General features: G+C 46.0%; 3 protein-coding genes and 1 non-coding gene across 5 annotated transcripts; 2 read left to right on the top strand and 2 right to left on the bottom strand.

Moving 5' to 3' along the window:
* The first annotated feature begins 8,991 nt into the window (after positions 1-8,991).
* LOC100136996 (ocs element-binding factor 1) lies at positions 8,992-10,371 on the top strand. The gene has a single exon (XM_044523970.1). It carries the CDS (start codon positions 9,598-9,600, stop codon positions 10,069-10,071), a length of 474 nt encoding a protein of 157 aa, XP_044379905.1. The 5' UTR covers positions 8,992-9,597; the 3' UTR covers positions 10,072-10,371.
* Positions 10,372-11,104: 733 nt separating this feature from the next.
* LOC123102570 (cytochrome c oxidase subunit 5C) lies at positions 11,105-11,597 on the bottom strand. The gene has a single exon (XM_044523971.1). It carries the CDS (start codon positions 11,563-11,565, stop codon positions 11,374-11,376), a length of 192 nt encoding a protein of 63 aa, XP_044379906.1. The 5' UTR covers positions 11,566-11,597; the 3' UTR covers positions 11,105-11,373.
* A 2,666-nt stretch (positions 11,598-14,263) lies between these two features.
* TRNAP-AGG (transfer RNA proline (anticodon AGG)) lies at positions 14,264-14,335 on the top strand. Its single transcript has one exon. It is a non-coding gene; the product is annotated as a tRNA-Pro (tRNA).
* A 105-nt stretch (positions 14,336-14,440) lies between these two features.
* LOC123102569 (eukaryotic translation initiation factor 5B) lies at positions 14,441-19,675 on the bottom strand. Of its 2 annotated transcripts, none has more exons than XM_044523968.1 (7): positions 19,385-19,675; positions 16,854-17,351; positions 15,543-16,149; positions 15,361-15,461; positions 15,197-15,277; positions 14,982-15,109; positions 14,441-14,909 (listed from the first exon to the last, which is right to left on the bottom strand). In XM_044523968.1, exons 2-7 carry the CDS (start codon positions 17,280-17,282, stop codon positions 14,783-14,785), a joined length of 1,473 nt encoding a protein of 490 aa, XP_044379903.1. In that variant the 5' UTR covers positions 17,283-17,351; positions 19,385-19,675; the 3' UTR covers positions 14,441-14,782. The 2 variants fall into 2 exon arrangements, with proteins under 2 accessions (XP_044379903.1, XP_044379904.1); XM_044523969.1 differs by having other exon boundaries at positions 16,854-17,348.
* Between the last annotated feature and the right edge of the window lie 5,475 nt (positions 19,676-25,150).

Genomic DNA, 25,150 nt, shown 5'->3' with positions numbered 1-25,150 from the left:
ACATGGGCTGTAGGGGGTGCGCCTTGGCCTGTATGGGCCAAGGGCACCAGCCCCAAGAGGCCCATGCGCCTAGGGTTAAGGAAGGGAAGAGTCCCAAAAGGGGAAGGCACCTCCGAGGTGCCTTGGGGAGGAGGGACTCCTCCCTTGGCCGCCGCCCCCTAGGAGATTGCATCTCCTAGGGCCGGTGCCCCCCTAGGCTCCCTATATATAGTGGGGGAAGGAGGGCCTCTAAAACCACGCCTTTGGTGCCTCCCTCTCCCTCTCCAACACATCCTCCTCCTCCATAGTGCTTGGCGAAGCCCTGCCGGAGTACTGCAGCTCCATCACCACCACGTCGTCGTGCTGCTGCTGGAGCCATCTTCCTCAACCTCTCCTTCCCCCTTGCTGGATCAAGAAGAAGGAGACGTTACGCTGACCGTACGTGTGTTGAACGCGGAGGTGCCGTCCGTTCGGCGCTAGGATCTCCGATGATTTGGATCACGTCGAGTACGCCTTCCTCATCCCCGTTCTTTGAACGCTTCCGTGCGTGATCTACAAAGGTATGTAGATGCAATCCGATCACTCGTTGCTAGATGAACTCCTAGATGGATCTTGGTGAAACCGTAGGAAAATTTTTGTTTTCTGCAACGTTCCCCAACAGACAGCTGTAAAAAGGATTGTCAGGTACATCAAACATACTGTGAGCCTTGGGTTACAATTTAGACGTTCTGGCTCTACTCTTGTGAGTGCTTTCTCTGATGCTGATTGGGCAGGATGTAGTGATGACAGAAGGCAACTGGAGGTTTTGCTATATTCTTTGGTTCTAATCTTATATCTTGGAGTGCTAGGAAACAAGCTACAGTGTCAAGGTCAAGTACTGAGGCTGAGTACAAGTCACTGGCAAATGCAACCGCTGAAATTATCTGGGTTGAATCCTTGCTTAATGAGTTGGGTGTTAAACAACATCGTGTCTCATGTCTTTGGTGTGATAACTTGGGAGCCACCTATCTCTCTGCTAACCCAGTCTTTCATGGTCGAACTAAGCACATTGAAATTGACTTTCACTTTGTAAGAGAAAGAGTTGCAGAGAAGAAACTGGATATCAGATTCATTCCATCAAAAGATCAAGTGGCAGACGGGTTCACCAAGGCGTTACCAGCTCGGCCATTCGAAGAGTTCAAGAGGAATATCAACCTAGGATAGTTGAGATTAAGGGAAGGTGTTAGAGTTTATGTGTAATACGTTTGTAATCTCAACTAAACCCCTCTTTCTCTCTCTCTCTCTCTTATCTCATATCTCATTTAACCACCGAATCCTAGAGATCGGTAGGTTTCCAAACTTGTACCCCAAGCTTGGCCTTGCGCCCTGATCAATATAAATCCAACGCGGCTCCCTTATGAGGGAGTAGAAACGCTTCCTGACAATCGAAAACAGGAAAAGTTAAAAATTCTAATGCAAGCCACATGTTGAAGCATTATACAACACCTCAGCCCATCAAACAAGCACGTCACGCTCGCCACCAACACCCCGGAGACGCCAAGAGCCATATCATCACGCACCCGATACATATAGCATGCCACCCATATGGGCTTAGCATTTATTTTTGAATGCGTGGGCTTAGCATTTTAGTGAAAACAAAAACGGAGAATATGAATGGTTGGGGAGGGGATGACTATACTTTCTTCAAAAATAAATGCTAAGCCCACGTGAAATTTTTGAAGCCATGGAGAAAAACTTCAATGATTTATTCAACCTCCCTCCCCTCCTCCCCCAAGCTACACATAGCCCCGTCATTGATGTACACAGCGGTTTAAAAATATATATGTCTATTTTCCACCAGAAAAAAGAGAAGTCCAGAATTCTAGCGCAAACCGTCTGTTGAACCATGATATTTCTGTTTTCTGGATGTAAAACTCTTAAATCTCTCTCAAAGTCGAGCATGTCCAAATATCTAAATGTGTCAGCCTTGTGAACAAGATACAACGTTACATCCCGAAAATTCAATTCAGCTCTCAGGAGCACGTGCTCCCCGGGCCCAAAAATAATTTTTGAAATGTCATAAATATCAAGACAAAATTTTATGTGTTCTAAGTCACATCCAAATGCTATCTACAAATTTTGAGGCAAAAAGGTTAAGCATTTTGGCATTTGCAAAAAAAAATTGAACACCAAATATTACCCCCCATATGTCACCCAAAAATTGTTTTTTCACCGACAAAACACTGCTGATCCGTTTCCCGTGAAAATTGTCAAGCATGCTTGCGACACTAACACGAACATCCACAAAAAATTTCATAATTTTTTGAAAACATTTACTATTTTTTCGCGTTACACATGCTCCTGAGAGCCAAAACGCCCCTCCCCATTATATCCCTAAAACCAAACACAACACGTCAGCCACCAACCCTTAAAATGCCAATAAGCACATCAGATTCTCGACACATTTGATTCTGTAATGGACAACTTATAGTTGGAGCAAGGTATGATGTGTTAGACCCCGAGATGAACCAATGTATATATGACATCTTCATTGTAAAATAAATACACACATTTTCCGGCAAAAGCACGAGAAAACCAAAATCTAATGCAAGCCACCTATCAAAGCAACCGCCGCCGATGAAGAGTAGCGTAGATTGAAATGATCCAACCTGAAAACACATGAACGTAGACGAACTACGACCAGATCCGAGCAAATCCACCAAGGACAGATCTGTCGGAGACACATCTCCACACACCTACCGATGATATTGATGGAAATATGCCATAGAGGCAATAATAAATTGGTTATTATTATATTTCCTAAATCGTGATAAAGGTTTATTACTCATGCTTGAATTGTATTGCTCGGAAACTTAAATACATATGTGAATACATAAACAAATACCGTGTCCCTAGTAAGCCTCTACTAGACTAGCTCGTTGATCAAAGATGGTTAAGGTTTCCTAACCATAGACATGTGTTGTCATTTGATAACGGGATCACATCATTAGGAAAATGATGTGATGGACAAGACCCATCCGTTAGCTTAGCATATTGATCGTTCAGTTTATTGCTATTGCTTTCTTCATGTCAAATACATATTCCTCTGACTATGAGATTATGCAACTCCCGGATACCGGAGGAATATCCTGTGTGCTATCAAACGTCAAAACATAACTGGGTGATCATAAAGATGCTCTACAGGTATCTTCGAAGGTGTTTGTTGAGTTGGCATAGATCAAGATTAGGATTTGTCACTCCGAGTATCGGAGAGGTATCTCTGGGCCATCTCGGCACATCATAAGCTTGCAAGCACATGACTAGGAGTTTAGTCACGAGGTGATGTATTACGGAACAAGTAAAGAGACTTGCCAGTAACGAGATTGAACTAGGTATGAAGATACCGACGATCGAATCTCGGGCAAGTAACATACTGATGGACAAAGGGAATTACGTATGTTGTCATAACGGTTCGACCGATAAAGATCTTCATAGAATACGTAGGAGCCAATATGGGAATCCAGGTTTCGCTATTGGTTATTGACCGGAGAGGTGTCTTGGTCATGTCTACATAGTTCTCGAACCGGTATGGTCCGCACTCTTAACGTTCGTTGACAATATAGTGTTAGATGATTTGGTGATCGAATATTGTTCGGAGTCTCAGATGAGATCACGAACATGACGAGGAGTCTCGAAATGGCCGAGAGGTAAAGATTGATATATAGAACGATGGTATTCGGACACCGGAAGAGTTTCGGAGTGCACCAGATAGTCATCGGGTCACTGGAAGGGGTTCCGGACACCCCCGGTAAGTGTATGGGCCCAATGGGCCAAAGGGGGGGGGGGGCAGATCAGCCCTTGGTGCACCCCTTCCTTGGACAACAGGCCCTAGGGGAAGGAACGGGGAGGGGAGGCCCCTCCTTCCTTTCCCTCCTCAAGTAGGGAAGGAAAGGGGGGCACCCTCCCCTGCCTTTTCCCCGCACTTATACAAGGCAGGGGAGGGCGCGGCTTGGGAGAGACCCCAAGTAGGATTCCTCCTACTTGGGCGCCCCCTTTGGTTGCTCCTCCCTCCAAAACACCTATATATATGTGGGAGGGGGTGCCTAGCACACAAACAGACAATTGTCTAGCCATGTGCGGCGTCCCCTCCACCGTTTACACCTCGATCATATTTTCGTAGTGCTTAGGCGAAGCCCTGCGGAGATCACTTTGTCATCACCGTCACCACGCCGTCGTGCTGCTGGAACTCATCTACCACCTCGCCGTTTTGCTGGATCAAGAAGGCGGAGGACGTCACCGAGCTGAATGTGTGTAGAACGCGGAGGTGACGTGCGTTCGGTACTTGATCGGTTGGAGCGCGGAGAAGTTCGACTTCATCAACCGCGTTGTTTAACGCTTCCGCTTACGTTCTACAAGGGTACGTAGACACACTCTCCCCCTCTCGTTCCTATGCATCTCCTTGATAGATCTTGCGTGTGCGTAGATTTTTTTTGTTTGCCATGCAACGTTTCCCAACGGTGGCATCCGATCCAAGTTTATGTGTAGATGATATGCACGAGTAGAACACAAAGAGTTGTGGGCGATGATAGTCATACTACTTACCACCAGCGTCTTATTGTGATTCGGCGGTATTGTGGAATGAAGCGACCCAGACCAACCTTACATGTCCACGCACATGAGACCGGTTCCACCGACAGACATGCAACAAGTTTTGCATAAAGGTGGCCGACGGGTTTCTGTTTCTCCTACTTTAGTTGAATCGAATTTGACTATGACCGGTCCTTGAAGAAGGTTAAAACAACAAACTTGATGAAACACCGTTGTGGTTTTTGCATAGGTAAGAACGATTCTTGCTAGAAGCCCGTAGCAACCACATAAAACTTGCAACTACAAAGTAAATGACGTCTAACTTGTTTTTGCAGGGCATGTTGTGATGTGATATGGTCAAGATATGATGTGATATATATTGATGTATGAGATGATCATGTTTTGTAATATCGACAACCGGCAGGAGCCTTAGGGTTGTCTCTTTATTGTATGAAGTGCAAGCGCCATGTAATTGCTTTACTTGATCACTATGCGTTAGCGATAGTTGTAGAAGTAATAGTTGGTGTGACGACCTCGACGCAACAATGGAGATAAGGTGTCGAGCCGGTGACGATGAAGATCATGACGATGCTTTGAAGATAGAGATCAAAAGCACAAGATGATGATGGCCATATCATGTCACATATTTTGATTGCATGTGATGTTTATCTTTTATGCATCTTATTTTGCTCCCCGGATTTGGTCCGCTTATGGCCGTTGGATCATCATCATTTTGGTCAACTGCTTCCTCTCCTCCGTTCGATATTCACCTTGTGGTTAATCTGGTTTTCACTTCACAGTTGTTTTTCCAGGCCTATGACCGGTGGGCTCGTTCCCAACGTGGATTGGTTGGGTGAGCCATGAGGCAGGTGCAAGAGGGTTTCACCAATCCACTCCTCCCGTCACATGCACTGGCACACAAGACGCGCGTGATGGGCGCTACACAAACCCCAATCCACAGCCGCTGCACCCCTCTTACCCCAGTCCCTCATCGCCACAACCCACCCTCCTTCTCCATCGCCCCCTCGTCCTCCTCCTTCATCGCCCCCCTCATCATCATGGATGAACACCTTCGATTGCTTGGGACCTATGGCAGCGACCAGGTCCGGGCGGGAGCAGAAGGCCACAGAGGCTATGGCGCGTGCGGGAGGTGGAGTGATGGATGCGAGCGAAGTCGGTGGTTAGGGGAGGCTCGTCAAATGGAGGAGCAGGAGCAAGGAACTCGAGGTGGTGCAGGTTTGCCTCTACATCCAATCCCCCCTCTCTCACTCAACCTAGGCTACAGGGGACTACGAGGAGTGAAAAGTAGTGGTCGTGCATAGGTCAAAGCAGCATCAATAAGGAGCTGGTGGTGATTCAGGTTTGCCTATACCTTGTTTAAACCTTAAAGCCAGCCAACTTGGCCTCACACATTCGCTGATGTGGTCCACACTGAGGAAGAGGGAGACATCGTAGGGAAAGAAGAGGGCGTTCGTGTGGTTTCTTCTCCTGTTGATTTCCCCTCTTGCCTGATCTGATTTTGTGGTGAAAATAGTGGTGGATTTTCTCTGTTTGCCAGTCTAATTTGGGGTTGATTTATGCCATCGATTCCACCCTTATTTGGTTCCTTTTCGACTTTCTATTCATGTCGCTATGGTGTCAAGAAAGGGAACCCAATATAGCTTGTTGCAAATCATTTCAAAGTTTCCTTGAAAGACCATAGATTTCGACGAAAGAACGGTGCCGAAAAAACCAATTTCTAATGCAAGCCCCCTATCAAAGCATTATACAACACCGGGGCCCATCAAACAAACACACCACGCTAGCCACCAACACCTCATAAACGCCAGAGCCACTCATCATGCATGGTACCTATGGCACGCCATCCGTTGTGGGCTTCATTTTTGGGAAGCAACTTCTTAAAGAGAAAATCTTATCTTATAGTTAGAGCGTGACATCTAGCTGTTAGATCTATAGACATTAATGTATATATCAGCGGCGATACTAGCCGAGAATGGTAGAAGCTAAAACAGAAAATATGAATGGTTGGGGAGGAGGGATGACTATACTTTCTTCAATCTTAGTGCTAGAAAAAAAATCAATGATTTTTCCACCCCCCCCCCCCCACACACAAACATGTATAACCCCGTCATTAATATACACAAATGTTTTACTTAAAAAACACATACTTCAATTTTCTGCAAAAAAAAGGCAAGTCCAAAATTCTAGCACAAATCGTGTGTGGAACCATAATACAATACCGTCATCCGTCTCCACTAAATGAATATTTTTGCTTCTAAATGTAAAACACGTAAGATCTCTTTCAAACTCAGGAGCATCCAAATATCTAAGTGCGACAACCTTGTGAAACAAGATACAATGTCATATGCTTAAAACTAAACACGTCATGTCATCCATCAACCTTAAAATGCGAATAAGCACATCAGATTCTTAAAACCTTGATTTTGTAATGGACGGCTTATAGTTGAAGGCATAGTACCTACGTATTAGATTAGGACAAAAGCCAGTATATATAAAATGTATTTCACTAAAAAGTAAGATCAAACATGTCACGCCAGCCATCAGCCTTAAAATGCCAACAAGCACACCAGGTTCTTGGAACCTTGATTTTGTAATAGACGGCTTATAGTTGAAGGCGTAGTACCTTCGTATTAGACTAGGACAAAAGCCGGTGTATATAAATTGTATTTCACTAAAAAGTAAAATCAAACACGTCACGCCAGCCATCAGTCTTAAAATACCAACAAGCACATCAGGTTCTCGAAACCTTGATTTTGTAATGGACGGTTTATAATTGAAGGCATAGTACCTACGTATTAGACTAGGACAAAAGCCGGTGTATATAAAGTGTATTTCACTAAAAAGTAAAATCAAACACGTCATGCCAGCCATCAGCCTTAAAATGCCAACAAGCACACCAGGTTCTCGAAACCTTGATTTTGTAATGGACGGCTTATAGTTGAAGGCATAGTACCTACGTATTAGATCAGGACAAAAGCCCTTATATATAAGGTGTATTTCACTAAAAAATAAAATCAAACACGTCACGCCAGCCATCAGTCTTAAAATGCCAACAAGCACACCAGGTTCTCGAAACCTTGATTTTGTAATGGACGATTTATAATTGAAGGCGTAGTACCTACGTATTAGACTAGGACAAAAGCCGGTGTATATAAAGTGTATTTCACTAAAAAGTAAAATCAAACACGTCATGCCAGCCATCAGCCTTAAAATGCCAACAAGCACACCAGGTTCTCGAAACCTTGATTTTGTAATGGACGGCTTATATTTGAAGGCGTAGTACCTACGTATTAGATCAGGACAAAAGCCCCTATATATAAGGTGTATTTCACTAAAAAGTAAAATCAAACACGTCACGCCAGCCATCAGTCTTAAAATGCCAACAAGCACACCAGATTCTCAAAACCTTGATTTTGTAATGGACGGTTTATAATTGAAGGCGTAGTACCTACATATTAGACTAGGACAAAAGCCGGTGTATATAAAGTGTATTTCACTAAAAAGTAAAATCAAACATGTCATGCCAGCCATCAGCCTTAAAATGCCAACAAGCACACCAGGTTCTCGAAACCTTGATTTTATAATGGACGGCTTATAGTTGAAGGCGTAGTACCTACGTATTAGATCAGGACAAAAGCCCCTATATATAAGGTGTATTTCACTAAAAAGTAAAATCAAACACGTCACGCCAGCCATCAGCCTTAAAATGCCAACAAACACATCAGGTTCTCGAAATCTTGATTTTGTAATGGACGGCTTATAGTTGAAGGCGTAGTACCTACGTATTGGACTAGGACAAACGCCAATGTATATAAAATGTATTTCACTAAAAAGTAAAATCATACACGTCACGTCAGCCATCAACCTTAAAAATGCCAACAAGCACATCAGATTCTCGAAACCTTGGTTTTGTAATGGACGGTGTAGTTAAAGGCGTAGCATCCACGTGTTTGATCCGGACAAAAGCCAGTGCATATAAAGTGTTTTCCACTAAAATTAAATACACATTTTTTCCATTAAAATTAAAATAAATCCAAAATTACAATGCGAGCCACCTGTCAAAACAAACATGAATAATACGACGACCCCTCAAACAAACACGGCACGGCAACCACCAACACCCGGAAACAAACGCCAAGCGCACACCATCGGCACCGGTGGCACGCCGCCCGCTGTGTGCTTAGCGTTTTGGGGAAAAGCAACTCCAGAAAAATCCCATCTGGAGAGGGCCACGGAGAGCCACCCAGCACCGGACCAGCAAAGATTCCTCCAACCTTTCTACCCTCTCCGTCCATCTAGAATGCACATACGCCGTTGCCGTGGCCTCGGAGAATTACGGAAACACCCTCGGGTGGGATTACCAGAACGCCCTCGCGTGTGAAGTTACAGGAGTGTCCTTTCCCCGCCAATAAATAACCCCTCCGCCCTGACCTGATCCCCTCCCCCTTCCTCCTCCTCTTCCTCCTCCGATTGGGTGGCTGCCATTGCTCTCCACACCATCCAAGCTCGAGCTCCCATTTCATCACCACTCTGCTAGCCCGAGTCTCCCTCTTGACCCACCGTCGGTTTCAGGCCTCGAAATCCTCGTCCCAGTCTCTTTCTCCTTTCAAGAAGAATTTCTTTGGGTTGAGGGAGCTGCTGTTCTTGGTAGGACAGGCTAGGCCAGATCTGGGGGAGAGGGTGGGTTGTTGTTCCGCTTGAAATCTCTGGGTTTTGTTGCGCTGGAGGTTCTTGCTGGCCATGGTTTGTCCAGGCATGCTGAGGCGCAATCTCTGAGCTTTATGAAGATCGCCACTCACCTGCGCCGGTGCTGCTTCCTCCAGTCCTTCTCCGTCGTCTTCCTCTACTACTTTTATGTGATCTCATAATTGGCCCTCTAAAATCCGCCGTCGCTAGCAGTAAACTATTTTCTCCTTCTTCTTGTTCTTCTTGCTTCCTTTTCCTGCGTCAACAAGTGATAAATAAGAACCGTAGCAGCAGCATCATCATCAGCAGCAGTAGTAGCCAAGTACTAGTGATTCCGGTGCCAAGATGTCGTCGTCGTCGCTGTCGCCGGGAGGCGGAAGGCTGTCGGGCTCGGACGGCGACTCGGGGGCGACGTTCGCGGCCGGGGACAACCGGCGGGAGAAGAGGCGGCTGTCGAACCGGGAGTCGGCGCGGCGGTCGCGGCTGCGGAAGCAGCAGCACCTGGACGAGCTGGTGCAGGAGGTGGCGCGCCTCAAGGCCGAGAACGCGCGCGTGCTGGCGCGCGCCAACGACATCACCGGGCAGTTCGTGCGCGTGGACCAGGAGAACACCGTGCTCCGGGCGCGCGCCGCCGAGCTCGGCGACCGGCTGCGCTCCGTCAACCAGGTGCTCCGCGTCGTCGAGGAGTTCAGCGGCGTCGCCATGGACATCCAGGAGGAGTGCCCGCCTGACGACCCCCTGCTCCGGCCGTGGCAGACCCCGTACCCTGCCACCGCCATGCCCATCGCCGCCACCGCCACGCACATGCTCCAGTACTGATCGATCCGGTGATGATTGGGTCAATAATTGAGGATCCCCTGTAGGAGCTGAGCTGAGCTGTGGCTGGCAAGAGGAAGAAGATCTACTCTACTTGGCTGCTGCCTTGAGGATTATTACCAAGGCGTAGTTTGCTGCTATATGTTGTGTTTATTATGTTTCAGTAAGTGTCCGTCGTCGTCCTCCTCCTCCGTGTCCTATGTAATGTAACAGTAATAAGGGTTAATTATATGTATGGTTGTGTTCTATGTATCGTGAATTTGTGATAATTCTGTTCAATGTTATTACCATGTCATGTTATTATGTTTGGTTCCAGTGTTCAGTGTAAATTCTGCAGTGTTCCAAGTAATAATTCAAGTGTTTGATCAGATTTTACAACAGTCACCGGATGTTGGTTTCTTGTTGAATTGAATGAAGAACAGTTTGGCCAGTTTCGCAGATTCACATGGTTTTTTTAGCCCACACCAAGTCTGTGTAAATCTGTGGGCTCATGTCAAATCACAAGTAAGGTGGAAGGCATCGAATCAGCTTGAGTGCAGAGAAACACCAAGTGCTCAAAAGCAGAGAAAGATCTTCAGCTTCAAGGTTCCTCCTGGATTCTGTCCGACAGCTCTCTGTTCTATGTTGTTTTATTTTCTTGCATGCATCTATTCCAACCTTTTCATAGGCAAAAGCAAGGTGACAAGAATCAAATGGTACCACTAGGTCACAATCCATGTCGCAACCATCAAGATATGTGTTACAACAGGGAAGAAACAGCGTATACATCAGCACCTTTGATCAGTAATCACGCAATAATGGCTAATGACTGTAGCGTAAGCAAGCAGAACGAGATCCGTCATCAGAAAACTAAACTCGTGACCGCATACGAAAACGACGGTGAAAGGCAAGGGAAAACCTTAAAAACTTATCTTGACCGAACCAAATGACATCACCAGATAGAAGAGCACCAGTTATAGGTCATAATGATGGTGCTTGTTCCATTCATGATAATATCAAACATAAGGAGTAGCTTGTTAGCTCACTTCCAAAAGGATGACAGTGAAATCTAAATCATATTCATGTCAGAGGGAAGCCTTCCAATCGCTGAATTGGTTTGCAACACATATGAGACAAGACATATTTGATACGACAAAAAGCAAATTCAAAATGGTTCGATGTTCTCAAATGGTGGTGTGCTTATTTTCATGACAATCTCCACAGCAATCACTCTGTCATGCTCTCCAGAGAGTTTCAGAAATTACTGGCAAAACCAAAATGACAAAAGACTTCGAGATGTAGAACTTCTGGTTCAGCACTTCAGAACTACTCCTCGACAACGACGCTGATCTGCCCCTTCTCAAGCATGTCGTAGAAGGATCGCGTCTTCCTCTGCTCGTTCCAGTGATGCATCTTCCACATACCACCAGCAACCAGCCCAAGGGTGAGTCCAATGAAGATCTCCTTCACCACGCTCGGCCCCTTGAGGGTCGCATGTGCAACTCTGCCGCCTGCCATCTGCTAGCTGTTGGGCTCAGATGCCAAAATGCCTGCAGAAAATGAGAAGATTCTGTGAGCTGATTTAGTGGGAACATGGTGACAGCATATCTTCACCAAGGCAGCAAGATACTTTAAATAAATGCAGGCATGCATGTGCAAACAACATAAAACAATTAGGCCATGATATATGATTTTTCAAGCGTTCAAAGGTCACTTGGGTTAATTGCGCAAAAACAAGTCTGTACAAATTTTCAAGACATAACCGAGTTGAGACTGGAAGAACTAGAATGTGAATCAAGAATTTCAAGATTTTGAGTTGTAAAATTAGTGGACCCAGCTATGTTAAACCAGCATGATTCACAAACAGTAGAGTGTGAGGAACAGGTTCTGATTCCTCAAACTACTCATCAAAACCTCTCTAGAGAACAATAGTAGTTGCAAAAAGAGTCAACTCCCTGCTTTTGCACATCCTAGTATCATACTATTCCACCGCCCAAGTTTTTAAAAAGGCATCTTAAGATGGAGCAGGGAAAAAATGTGACACAATAAATGGTCCTCAGCATCAATCATTGCTTCTTTCAAGAACAAAAAATGTATGCAGTGTACCCTTCACCTAACCTGCCACTCATGCACAGAGGACACAGGCGTCGTAGTCAACAAAGCATAAATGAGGCAAAGCAATTAGTTGGGAGGAACTTCCTTATCACCCATCATCAGATTAACCATAAATTATCAACATCCTAGCAAATCCAACAATCACCACTCAAATTATGCATTGTTCCATACGAAGCACTCAGCCAAAAGAAGATGGACAATAACATCATAATTGCCACAACAGATCATTTTCTTCAACACAATGCATATTTAAGAAGTTACAGACAAACTACAAGATAAGTCAAGACCGGGTTCACTCAAATTCAAGAAATCACTAAGAAAATTAAAAAAAATCCTTTCCATCAAAGAAAATACCCACAGAAAGTATACTTGATGAGATCTATGATAAGTTTGCACTTGGGGTTACTTTGAACATAAGCATCTTCATCAGTAAAAGAACTTTTCTGCTTTGGGATACTGAAAGGACATGAATCTAGCTAACATATACTATTGTATATAAGCCAAACCAAGTAATCAACACAGATGAGCTCTACCAACACGGCAATATGGTTGTGCTGATACGTTCATAAAGGAACTAATACCACAACACCAGCTGGAACCCCACTCACATAGATTAATGGCATTTTATAGAGCGCCATATCAGCAGGTTATTCGCAATAGTGATACCTCACAAAACCTATAATGTTAGCGCGGATAGCACAACAGTTACACATATGAAAACATATGCAGATATAAGACAGTCGCTAAGATACTTGAAAAATCTTACAAGAGTTATGCTGACATAAAATGAGAGGAAAATGTATAATTGTAATGTGCTAAGTGCAGCAGAGAGAAATTACTGGTGCTCTAAGAATATGAATTAACTAGAATAATAATAAAAGCACAGTCCTGCAACACCACTCATTCATGTGCATGGCAAAGTCGAGAACTACACAAGTCACAACACCATCATGAACATGATGCAGGTTGCTGAGCAAAAAGATAACAGAGTTTGATAATGATACGGGATGTTAGAAGCTGCGACAGTGCAATAGAAGGCACACCTAACTTCATATGTGAAACCAAAGATGACACACTAGTGAACATATAATGTGCTAGTAAGGGATTACGCTGAGCCAAACCATCCAGAGGCAGCGGCTATGGTACCACGCCAAAGTATACTTCCTAATTACCAGGTATATAATCTGATACATACATGTCCACATCTCATTGGAGCAAACGATGTTTCTTTCTTAGCCACCATTTCCCAATCCAAATCGCATGGCCCTCAAATCAAAACTGAACATGAGCTAGTCAGGGATAGCACTGAGCCAAACGATCCACAGGCAGCAGCTATGGTACGACGCCAAAAGATACCTCCTAGGTCCCAGATATATCATCTGATACATACATATTCACATCTCATTGGAGCAAACGATGTTTCTTTCCTAGCTACCATCTCCCAATCCAAATCGCACAGCCCTCAAATCACGAGTCTATGATGAACAAAAACATGGCCAAAAATTCGCACCGCATGTGGGCAGCGCACGCCGTGGTTACGAACAATATGCCGTATTCACACGAAAAAAATAATAATACCGCCTCGCAAATCACACGCATCCTGCTACCCTAAATCATCGCGCAACATCCCAAATTTCTAGCCCGTCGGTTGATGCCGTCGACAGCCCCAGCGAAATGGATCATCCAGGCACCGAGCGACCAGATCTGGAACGGTTCCTAACAAATTAGAGGGGGGAAACCTAGGATCCGATCCGCGAGAAGGCCACGAAGGAGCCTAGCCGTGCGCCAGGACACGGAGACCCGAGGGATCGATTGAACGGAGCAGGTTCGAGCGGTGTGGGAAGAGGGGTCTGACCTTGCCGCCGCCGGAGGAGAAGGAGAGAGACGCCTGCGCCGCCGCGAGAGAGAGACCCACTCTTCGATTTGTTACGGGGATGGCGTTTTTGCGGAAACGCCCATTTAAGGGCTGAGATTCGCGGACGGGCCCGGTCCACACGGGTGGTCTGAGCCTCTGAGGCTCTGAGCGAGTGGAGGGTCCATCGGCATGCCCACCAGTCAACCACCTACGTTAGAGTTATTATAAACCTTTGTTTTCATCAAAGGGCATTTGGTCTAGTGGTATGATTCTCGCTTAGGGTGCGAGAGGTCCCGAGTTCAATTCTCGGAATGCCCCCAATTTTTTTATTTCTTTTAGCTTTTTTCGCCATCGTAACAAATTTCCTTCACATTTGCAGCAATAAATTTGTCTGTGCCTTTTGTTTCTTGCTTCCAAAATACAGACACCAACTCACTAAGGTTTATATAAAACGAAAAGTCGCCAGGAAAAATGAAGCTATCTTTGTCTGCTGCCTTCTCTATATGTATGTGTAATATCTATACTTAGAAACCATCCGGTAACATCACTGGTTCAGTACATCTCAACGGTGTAGTAAAACAAACTGGTGCAGTACACATAATCTTTTACCCACAGAGCTATGTGTAACTATTCTGTAACTCGCTTATTCGACCAACCAACAAATTTGCATCGTCAGGACTGGCCGTCCTCTCTTATTGTGAAGGTGCATGAATGAATGCGGCTGCGAAAATAGGGACCTCTGACGCCACCCCGGCGTCCTCAAAATCAAGCGCTCCCGCGGACAGCTTTGTAGCACTCCAGGCTGCAGAGGGGGAGCTTCAGCTTCGAGTCCCTGTACCGGTACGCATTCGTGCAAGACGGTCCGGCGCACTTCTCACGCGGCGGAGGGTAGCTAGGTGATGAAGGCAAAGTGAGACGATGTTATCCGAGGCGCACATTTGGGAGGGATGCGAGGATTGGTTACCTGCAGGGTTTGGAGTTGAAGATACTGGGGAGGCCTACTTCTTCAGGGAACGTGACCACCGTGCCTGTGGGCCCCATGACCCACCGGATGGAGCTCCTGGCGAGTTCTTGCGCTCTGGCTGCCTTCTCCTGAGTAAGAAGGAATGATTCTGTCAGAAGATAATGGTAGTAGAAAACGCGAGTGTCATGGGCATATGATCAAATGATGCAATGGACCTTCTCCTCTCGCTCCTTCTGCTTCCTCTCTTCTTTCTTCTTCTCGGTGTCCAGGCCCAGTATTTTCCTTATAGCTTCAGCCTGCAGTTAACACTTTTAAGAACTCCTAGGAACTGAACCTACTCCAGGAAGTTTAAAAGAAATCAAGCAAATGTTTCTCCAACCTCGCTTTCTTTAGTGGCTTTCTCCACTTGCATCTTGCGCCGCTGAGCAGCCTCAGCCTTCTTCGCGAGCATCTCAGCATCAGAGAGCTTTTCCTTCTTGCCTGGAGCCACAGAAAAATGTTTCAAATTAAATCAGCGCAAGACTTCAGTCAAGTTACAATAGGCAACAAGGTAGTATGTACTTCTTGATGAAGCTGCTGGTAAACCATCGGGGAACTCAATGGTACTGTTGCTGTTCCCATCCATCCATGATTGAAGGGCTCGGCGACGCGTTGTGAGAGGTTCACTCTTAACACTGGCAGACAATTCAGTGACTGCTTTCTGCTTCTTGTTTTCAGCTTCAAGATCATTATCAGAGGCCAGCTCCTCTTCTGCATTATCCTCATCAGCATCAGTAGAATCTCTTGACCTTTTCTTGCCATCTCTATTTGATTGGGGTGTAACAAAATCATTATCAACCTCATAAACTGTGCTCCTGCTCCGGTCTTTCTTCGAGGCATTCTTCTTAGGGTTACTCCCTCCTTTGTTTTTAGGTTCACGAATATGACCCTCATTATCATTAGAAGCTCCATGATTTTCAGGAGTACTTAAACCATATTCCTCATCTAATTCACTGTCCATGTTGGATTTCTTAGCAATCCTTCTACTCTTCCGGACAGGATCCGAAGACGCTTCTCTCTGAACTTTGGCAGGTTGTTCCGGAGTCAAGGTATCTTCAATTTTCCAAAGCTTTCTTGTTTTCTTGTCTTGAGAAGAGGGCAACCTATTTGAATCTTTGGCACCTTCAGTCTGAAAGTAATTTATCGTTTTAATTGGGTATCAATTATGGATAGCAAAGCAAATAAAGGGACAGGACATGCATAGAACCAACATAACATCATGACTTGCAAAATATTCCCTTCGTTTTTATCTACTCTGCATATTAGATTTGTCTCAAGTCAAATTTTGTAAACTTTGACTAAGTTTATACAAAAATTTATTAACATCCACAGTGCCAAATAAGTACCATTAGAATCATCATTGCATATATTTTCGCATCTTATATATTACCTCCGTCTCAAATTACTTGTCTTAGATTTGTCTAGATACGGATGTATCTAGCACTAAAACTTGTCTAGATACAGATCATCCGTATATAGACAAATCTAAGACAAGTAATTCGGGACGGAGGGAGTATTTGTTATTGTGAAAGTTTATACGGAGCATTATTTTCTATAAACTTGGTCAAACTTTATAAACTTTGACTTCAGTCAAAGCTAATATGCAGAGTAAATAAAATGGAGGGAGTATAATCAGAACAGGTATAGTGCCAAGACTATGAGATAAAAGAAATATCTCGATAGAAACTGCATGTGTATGTCCTAATAACACCATCCAGTTTTCGTTGCAGAACTTGAATTTAGCAAGCTAGCAAATTTTCTTCTTCAAAATGATCCTTCTTTTCAGGTCTCAAGTACACTACGAAACAAAAGATATGATCACTTGTTGTTTACCTGATTACCATGCTTTTGCCGGTGCGATGAATCTCCTGGCCGTGTAGGCTTTGCAGCTGAAGACCTGGAATCTGGTATAGCAGGGTTTGGTTTTGCCGGTATGGTCCGACTGATTCCACCAATTTTGAGCTTCACTTTCCTTGGTTTCTGCGTGGTTGACAAATCATCATTCCCTGCTGACACATGTATCCCATGATTGCTTTCACCCTTTCTTGAGTTACTTCCTGATGCCTCAGAATGCAACTGGTGGCTCCCCTTGCTCTTATGTGAGTTTTTCAAGTTGGGAGGGGACAGAACACCCTCGGTGATACGCTTGGAAGCACGGTCCAGGGAAGGTCCATTCAGATAAAACTCTCGACGTCGGAGTCCTCCGTCAGAGGCAACATTGTCATCTGAGGGCAGCCTCTTTGAATTACTCCTAGATGACATAGATGACTACTTCACAGCAGGATTGCTCTCTGGCCTGGGTCTCCTCGTTGTGCTGGTCCAGTGGATCTTCTAACCAAATAAGACAACACACATAAACAAAAGGCATGTCTTTACTGGAAATGTTGAGTGTAAGTAAAAAATGTTGGGAAAATATATTGCATGATGCATCTTATGACTACAGAATGTGAAGCTGGCACCACCACAATGCTGCAAGCTCAAAAATAATGGTACTTATAGGAAAGGTTATTAATTTACAAGAATAATAACAGTACACATATGGTTTTTAATACTATTTTTAATGGCTCGTCACCTTTCTTTTGGACTAAAAACTCTAGGGGAGGCCCCACAGTAAGAGTTCACAACAACTATCCAAAGCATAGCAAAACTTATGTAGATAAGATTCAGGTTAGAGAGCAAACCCAAACCTTGAATGGCGCCTTAGCTATTCTTAAGTAGGATTTCCAGGATGTAAGGTCAGGGACAACAATGTCAGAGATCTTTGCATTTCTTAGCTACCAAACGTTCCAAGCAGCGATGATGAACACCTCCATGAAGTGTGGCATTTGAAAATGAGAATGGCCAAGGTGAAAGGACCACTCCAAGAGTTGGGCCAGACAATGTTAATAGCTACTGTTATGCGTACGCAACTTAAATAAATCTTTACACGACATGGAACACGGTTAGAAATTTATTACCATCACCTATCTTTAAACTAGAGTTTATTTCTATTTGAAAAATTAAGGTAACATCAAGTTGAGTCAGCAACAGGTAGTTAGCTTTAATAACCTAATGGATAGGTATCAGGTAACTGAACTAACACAACTGCAATGCAAAAACATAACAATAGCTGGTGGTAAAACTGAGATACACAACAAGTCAGCAACAATGTTAAAAAGACATTTAAGAACATGTCGCTAAACTTAGTTAGAGTTGGAGATTTGGAGTAGAATAAATCCGATGCTCTCCCTGCTCATGTTCTCCTCCCTCAACCTCAAGGATGAAGACGAGTCTCACGAATAAGTGGTCATAGTCTCAATTAAAAAAATTATGATATTTGTACTGCATGGTACTAATTACTTGAATCAAAGTCAAACAGAAAATATATTATTGCACACAAATCAATCACCAGAAATTCAATTCATGAACAACCGAGCAAAAAATGAATCCCCAAAGTTGATCATCCTTGAATTCCTAGCAAGCAACTTGTTTAGACACTTCTAATTTTATTCGCAAACAAGCAAAAAAGTGAAACCGCAAAGTTGATCATCCTGGACAACCTAGAAATATTATTAGCCGAAGAGAATTCCTAAAGATCAGGACCACCAACTTGTTTAGATTTTAGATACTTTTAATTTTGTAATAATGTCATTTCTAAATACTTCCTCCGCAAAGCAGCATAACAATTGTTTTATAGCTACTTTACAATTGTAGCATATCTTCTTCACAAATGCAACAATTAATTTTTTTAGCTACTTTACAATTGTAACATATCTTCTTCACAATTGCAACAATAATGTAATATCAAGTTCAGTCAGCATCAGGTGGTTAGCTATAATAACCTAATGGATAGGTATCAGGCAGTTTTGTACTGATTAACACAACTGAATTATGGGCAAAAATTACGGTGCTAAAGCACAATAGGAATGGTTGGCGAGTTAACTGCAGTGCAGAACATAAAACTATATTACTTGAATCAAAGTCAAACAGAAAAACTATATTACTGCACACAAATCAATCGCCAGTAATTCAATTCGTGAACAACCTAGCAAAGAATGAAACCCCAAAGATGATCATCCTTGGACAACCTAGAAATATTATCAGCCGACGAGAATTCCTGAAGATCAGGACTAGCAGCCTGTTTATACACTCGTAATTTTGTAATAAGGTCGTTTCTAAATACTTCCTCGCCAAGGCAGCATACGCACCTAGATTTGTTGGTAAATTACATTAGCCCTAGCCCCTTGAAACGCAAGGAACAAGGTGTATCATGTATGTAGCGACTGCTACCAAAACCTTCCGCGGGTAGGGGAGCAGATGATGAATAACGAGACGGGAGGGGAGGAGAGGGTTTGGCAGGAAGAGAAAGTCGGATGAGACCTTACCACTTTGGGAGCGACCAGACGGCTGGCGAGAGATCCGAGGATTGGGAAGTCGGCGTCGCGGGATGGAAATTTGGGGCCGGGAGGAGGGCCGGGGGCAACGGCCTGGCCGCTGGGCGCTGGGCGCCGGCGACTTGCCGAGTGAGGAGGGAGGGGGAGGGGCGAGGAGCTCGCCCTGGAATTCCGCCCGCCCTGCTTGTCGATTTGGGGGAGACGAGAAAGACGAAGTTCCACGGGTTCAACCGCTAGCGGCAGGGGCAGGGGCAGGGCCCGTTTGGGAGCTTCGTAAACTTCTCCACCCGGAAGATCTCATCTTTATCTGTGCCCGAGAAAAAGAAACCATTGCAAACAATTATTATATTTTCTGTTTGGATAGGGAGTTACAAGAAGCTAATAGCAACCTGAAAATAATACTCTCTCCGATCCATATTACTTATTTCTTAAATGAGTGTATTTAGCAGCGACAAAGCGTGACACACAGTTAAGGAGGGAGGAGAATAAAAGGCCGCTGCTAGGCGTAAGTCGGATGATGGACACGATTTATAAACCGCCTTGGCGACCGTTCGATGAAGTCAGCGTGTGCGTCTGATCTGTGACAGCTGGAGCACACTTCCCTCAACAATGCTACCCCCGTTGTCTTCTCCATTGCTGCTCCACGCTCCCCCTGTTGTCTTGATGCTCCATGGCAGTCCCGTGCAAGGTGGAGCTACTCCTCCATGGAAGCTCCATGGCAGCACCGAGCGGCATGGCAAAGCTCCAATGCAACACCGATGGGCATCCGACGGAGCTCCATCGCAGCACCGGGCGGCACACGATGGTCCCAGCGATGCTCCAATACAACACCGGCAGCCCGGTGATGTTTCATCGCAGTACCAGCGGCCTCCGGCGATGCTCCAATACAACATCGGCCGCCTGACGACTCTCCATAGCAACCCCGGCAGCCCCCGGCGACTCTGCATAGCAACACTGGCGCGTTGCGTTGCAGCTCCTCCGCCGGTGCACAACACCACGACCCCATGGCATTGCAACTCCGTCGCTCACCTCGTGTTGCATTGTAGCTTCGCCAACGGCGCGCAACACCATGGTTGTTGCGCTGCGTCTCCACCGCCGACGCGCAACACCATGGCCGTTGCACTGCAGCTCCTCCGCCGACAACCTGCGCTGCAGCTCCGTCGTCCCCATGCAGTGGCACGCTCGCTCAATTGTAGCCCCGCCGCCCATCGACGAGGCAGCCCGCATCCCCGACTCACAGCCCCGAACCCGCCTCAACAGATTTGTAGTGCCGGTGGTCGGGAACGGGAAGCAACCGTTCTTCATCCCCTTGCATCGTTGGTGGCCGGTGGTGTCTCGATGTTGCGTCATCGGTGGAGGAATTGGGGGATACGAGAGAGAGGGAGCGGCTGTTGGGGAAATAAGGTGGAGAGAGCTCCGGTGGTCCTGGCCTCCGGTGCTCGCCGACCTTATGCTAGAGAGGGAGCCGAGAGGAAGAGGGGTGGGGATGACAATAGCGACAGAGGTAGGAGACGGAGGAAACGAAAGAAAAAAATATGCGGCTGTTGAGGAGATAAGGCTGTGCGGGAGGTGGATGGGTCCGACTGGACACGTGGAGGGCGCAGCAGGCGGCTGATTTGCTGAGAAATCAGTCGGTTGGAAGGAATACTTTTCCAGAATAAAATTTGAACCAAAAGCAGAATATGGTTGAAAACAGGACCGACTCACACAAAAAAATCAATCTAGCTGCTTTAGGTAGCTAGCTTTGCACGCGCAAGTGTGTATGTCGCATCCCTGGCCTTGCTATGCACTTGGGCTAGCTTGGTTGCTGCATCATGTCTAAATTTCTTTTAAACTTGAAATGGGGATGACAAACCCTAGCACTAAATAAAATGCAATTAGGATCAAAATAAAAATATTTTCAATGAACCCAGAATGCCCTTTAGAAAAGTTCATTATTTTTGTTAAAGGTGAAAACCTCTGCCAAAAATGATGCACATATTTTTAGGCCATTCTGAATTTTTGAATTAAATCCTGCTGTATTTGACTTTGGGCATTTAAATACTATAAATAATTTAAATGTTCAAATAAATATTGGAAATTCTTAAGGGTCACTGAAATAATTCAGAAAGCACCCATAATTGTTTCCAGGATTTTATGAAATGGTTTGGTATTATTACTAAATCAAAACAAATAGCAAAAACTAGAAAACAGAAAGTAATAGGAAAACAAGAGAGAGAGGAAGCCTACCTGGGCCACCTACCTGCAGCCTACCTAGCGCCCCACCTGGCCCAGCAATGCGGCTGAGGCCCAGCCCAGCTCCCCACCGTCTTCAACCTCTGCCAGTAGGCAGAGGCGTGTCGACGCGCCCGCGCCCGAGCACCACCTCCTGCTTCCACCTCCTGCTGCCCCCTCATCGCCCTGGACTCCCTCCGCGACGCCACGCGACCCCCGACGCTCTCTCACTCTCTGGTTCTCTCTCCCCCTTGCTCCTCTGCTTTCTCTCCCCATGGTCGAGCATGCCCACCGCCGCCGACGTGCACCACCGCGGCCACGGCCATCCCCGAGCCGCCCCGAGCTATCCGCGAGCTCCGCCACCTCGCTCCCTACCTCCTCACCGAGCCACACGACCGGAAGGGCCCCGAAGCGCCGCCCCGATGCTTTTCTCCTCCTCGGCCGCCGGAGATCCGCCTCGCCGCCCCGCTCGCCCCGATGCTTCCCCGAGCTCGCCGTTCGCCTCGTCGCAACCGCCGTGAGCTCCTGCTCCTGCTCCCCCTCTCCGCTCCCTATCTCGCACGCCGTAGCTGCCGCACCACATCCAACCGCACGCGCCGCCGCCCACACTCGTCGCCGGTGATGCTCCGGTGACCATTTGGTCCCGGGCATGCGCCCAACGCGCTCCCCGCATCGCGTAGAGCCTCCGTGGCACCTCGCCGCGCTCGTTTGCGCACCGCAGCCCCATCCCCACTTGCACCCGAGCTTCGGCCGCCGCCGAGCTCGTCGCCGGCACCACTCCGGCCACTCCTCGGCCGCGCCACCACCACAGTTGGATGCGGACGAGCGTCCGCATCCCGAAGCTGTGCTCCGCGCGCCAAACCGAGCCATGTGGGCAAAACCCGAGGCTCGCCATCGCGGCTGGCCTCGCCGGCGTCAAGCCGCTGGTGGGTTTGACCCATTTTGACCACGGCGGGACCCCCCCTGTGTCCATGACAGGTGGGGCCGGCCTGTTAGTTAGGTTAGGATTAGTGTTAACTAAAAATTAGTTAGACTAATTACACTGACACGCGGGACCCACTGTCAGGTTTGACCGGACAGTGACCTGTTGACCTGCTGACGTCACTATGAGGTCATGCTGACGCAATAATTCCTTTCTAGAATTTAAATAAATCTTAAATGATTTATTATTTTCAGGAAATGTTTAAAACTTCTAAAGATCATATAAATTCAACCGTAGCTCAGAATGAAATAATTTATATATGAAAAATTATCTGAAAAATTCAAGGAATCCATATGTACCATTTTCATGCATGTTTGAACAATGTTTGTCCTCTGTTTTGGACAAAACAAATAAAGGGCATTTAAATAATCATATATGGAGTTGGAATTTGAATCATGTATTCAAACCAACTTCATTTAAATCATAGCTAGGTGCATTAGCCCAAAACACATTCATATTGCCATGTCATAGCATGCATCATATCGTGCATTGCATTGATCATGTTTCTTCTGTGTTTGCCGGTGTTGTTCCCCCTCGATAGACGTTGTGCCGATGATGTGATCGTTGACACTGATGAAGACTCAATGCTATCTTCAGAAGTGCCAGGCAAGCAAAACCCCCTTGTTCATTCCGATACAATCCCACTCTCTCGCTCCTGCTCTCTTTTACTACATTAGGACAACACCGATTCAACTGTTACATGCTGCGGTAGTTGAACCCTTTATCCTCTGCATGACCTGTCATTGCCACACTAAATAGATGAAACCCACTAGCATGAGTAGGAGTTGTTTGAGCCCTGTTGTGCCTACTCATTCATGCTTGTTTGTCATGCCTGCTACTGCTTAGAGTTGAGTCAGGTCTGATTCATCGGGGATGAATCAGAGGTGTGTGAACATGTCCTACCGTTGAGAGCTAAGTGTGTGAACACGATTTGGTAAAGGTAGCGGTGAGAGGCCATGTAGGAGTACATGGTGGGTTGTCTCATTGCAGCCGTCTTCAGGAACTGAGTTCTGTGTTTGTGATCCATGACCAGTTACTACCACACATTGGGTTCCGGTAACTCGACCCCTCTCGACTTATTAATCAACATGATCTCTGTCCAGGAGTTGCAACTAGTTTCTGGTGTTTGTAGGTAGTGTTAGTAGTCTACCAAGTGGCACCCGGTACAGGTGGGCTTGGGACAGACTAGGCACAGTGGCCCGGTGTACTAAGTGGCACCCGGATGGTGGACTTGGGAACCCTGCACACATCGTTTGGGGCCGTGAGCGACACCCCGGCCGGATCTCCTTGTGGATGGAACCCGAATGGGCGATAAACCTGGACGAGAGACTTGTGTGGTTAGTCAGGTCGTGGCCGACTCCCTCGCCAGGCTTCCGCTTGAAGGTTGCCGAGATACACGAGGTGTACATGGCGGTAAGTGGCGAGAGCGTGTGTGAAGAAGTACACCCCTGCAGGGTTAATATGATCTATTCGAATAGCCGTGTCCGCGGTAAAGGACTTCTGGGTTGCCTGTACAGTTCATAGACAAGTGAAAGTGGATACTCTAAAATATGCAAGATAAGCGTGAGTGCTATGGATGGCGTTCTCGTAGGGAGACGGGAGCGGATCCATAGTGGTGTATTGATATGGTGAATATGTGGACTCGTGTGCGCCACCTCAAAAGAGTTACTTGCAGTCGTAGTTCAGGTTAGCCACCGAGTCAAAGCTGGCTTGCTGCAGTTAAACCCCACCACCCCCTTGTTGATAATGATGCATATGTAGATAGATCCGATGTAAGTCTTGCTGGGTACATTTGTACTCACGTTGCTTAATTTATGTTTTTGCAGAGAGACTTCAGTCTCGCTAGTAGTACCGCATGGACTTCGACGTTTAGCTTGTTACCTCAGCTACGATCTTGTGCCCTCGGCAGGATCTGGTAGATAGTCAGGCTTCTCAGCCTTTTTCATTTCTAGATGTCTGTACTCAGACATGTTAAGCTTCCGCATGTGCTTTGACTTGTATGCTCTGATTGTTGGGTCATGAGACCCATGTTTGTAATATCTCGCTCCTCAGAGCCTATTGAATAAATACTTGAGTTGTAGAGTCCTGTTGTGATGCCATGTTGTATTTGCACATATCGAGCATATTGTGTGTATGTTATTGAAATGCTTGGTATGTGTGGGATCTGACTATCTAGTTGTTTATCCTTAGTAGCCTCTCTTACCGGGAAATGTCTCCTAGTGTTTCCACTGAGCCATGGTAGCTCGCTACTGCTCCGGAACACCTAGGCTGGCCGGCATGTGTCCTTCTTCGTTCCTGTGTCTGTCCCCTCGGGGAAATGTCACGCGATGAATTCCGGAGTCCTATTAGCCCGCTACAGCCCGGTTCACCGGAGTCCTGCTAGCCCAGTTGCTACAGCCTGGATTCACTCGCTGATGACCAACACGTTCGATGCTGGATCATGGATGCTTGTCCCTGTAAGTTAGTGCCACTTTGGGTTCATGACTAGCCATGTCAGCCCGGGTTCTTTGTCATATGGATGCTAGCGGCACTATCATATACGTGAGCCAAAAGCGCAAATG

Source organism: Triticum aestivum, chromosome 5A, assembly GCF_018294505.1.
Source record: "Triticum aestivum cultivar Chinese Spring chromosome 5A, IWGSC CS RefSeq v2.1, whole genome shotgun sequence".
Taxonomy (NCBI): domain Eukaryota; kingdom Viridiplantae; phylum Streptophyta; class Magnoliopsida; order Poales; family Poaceae; genus Triticum; species Triticum aestivum.
The sequence above is the reverse complement of the archived record's forward strand: the minus strand, read 5'-3'. Positions and strand labels throughout refer to the sequence as shown.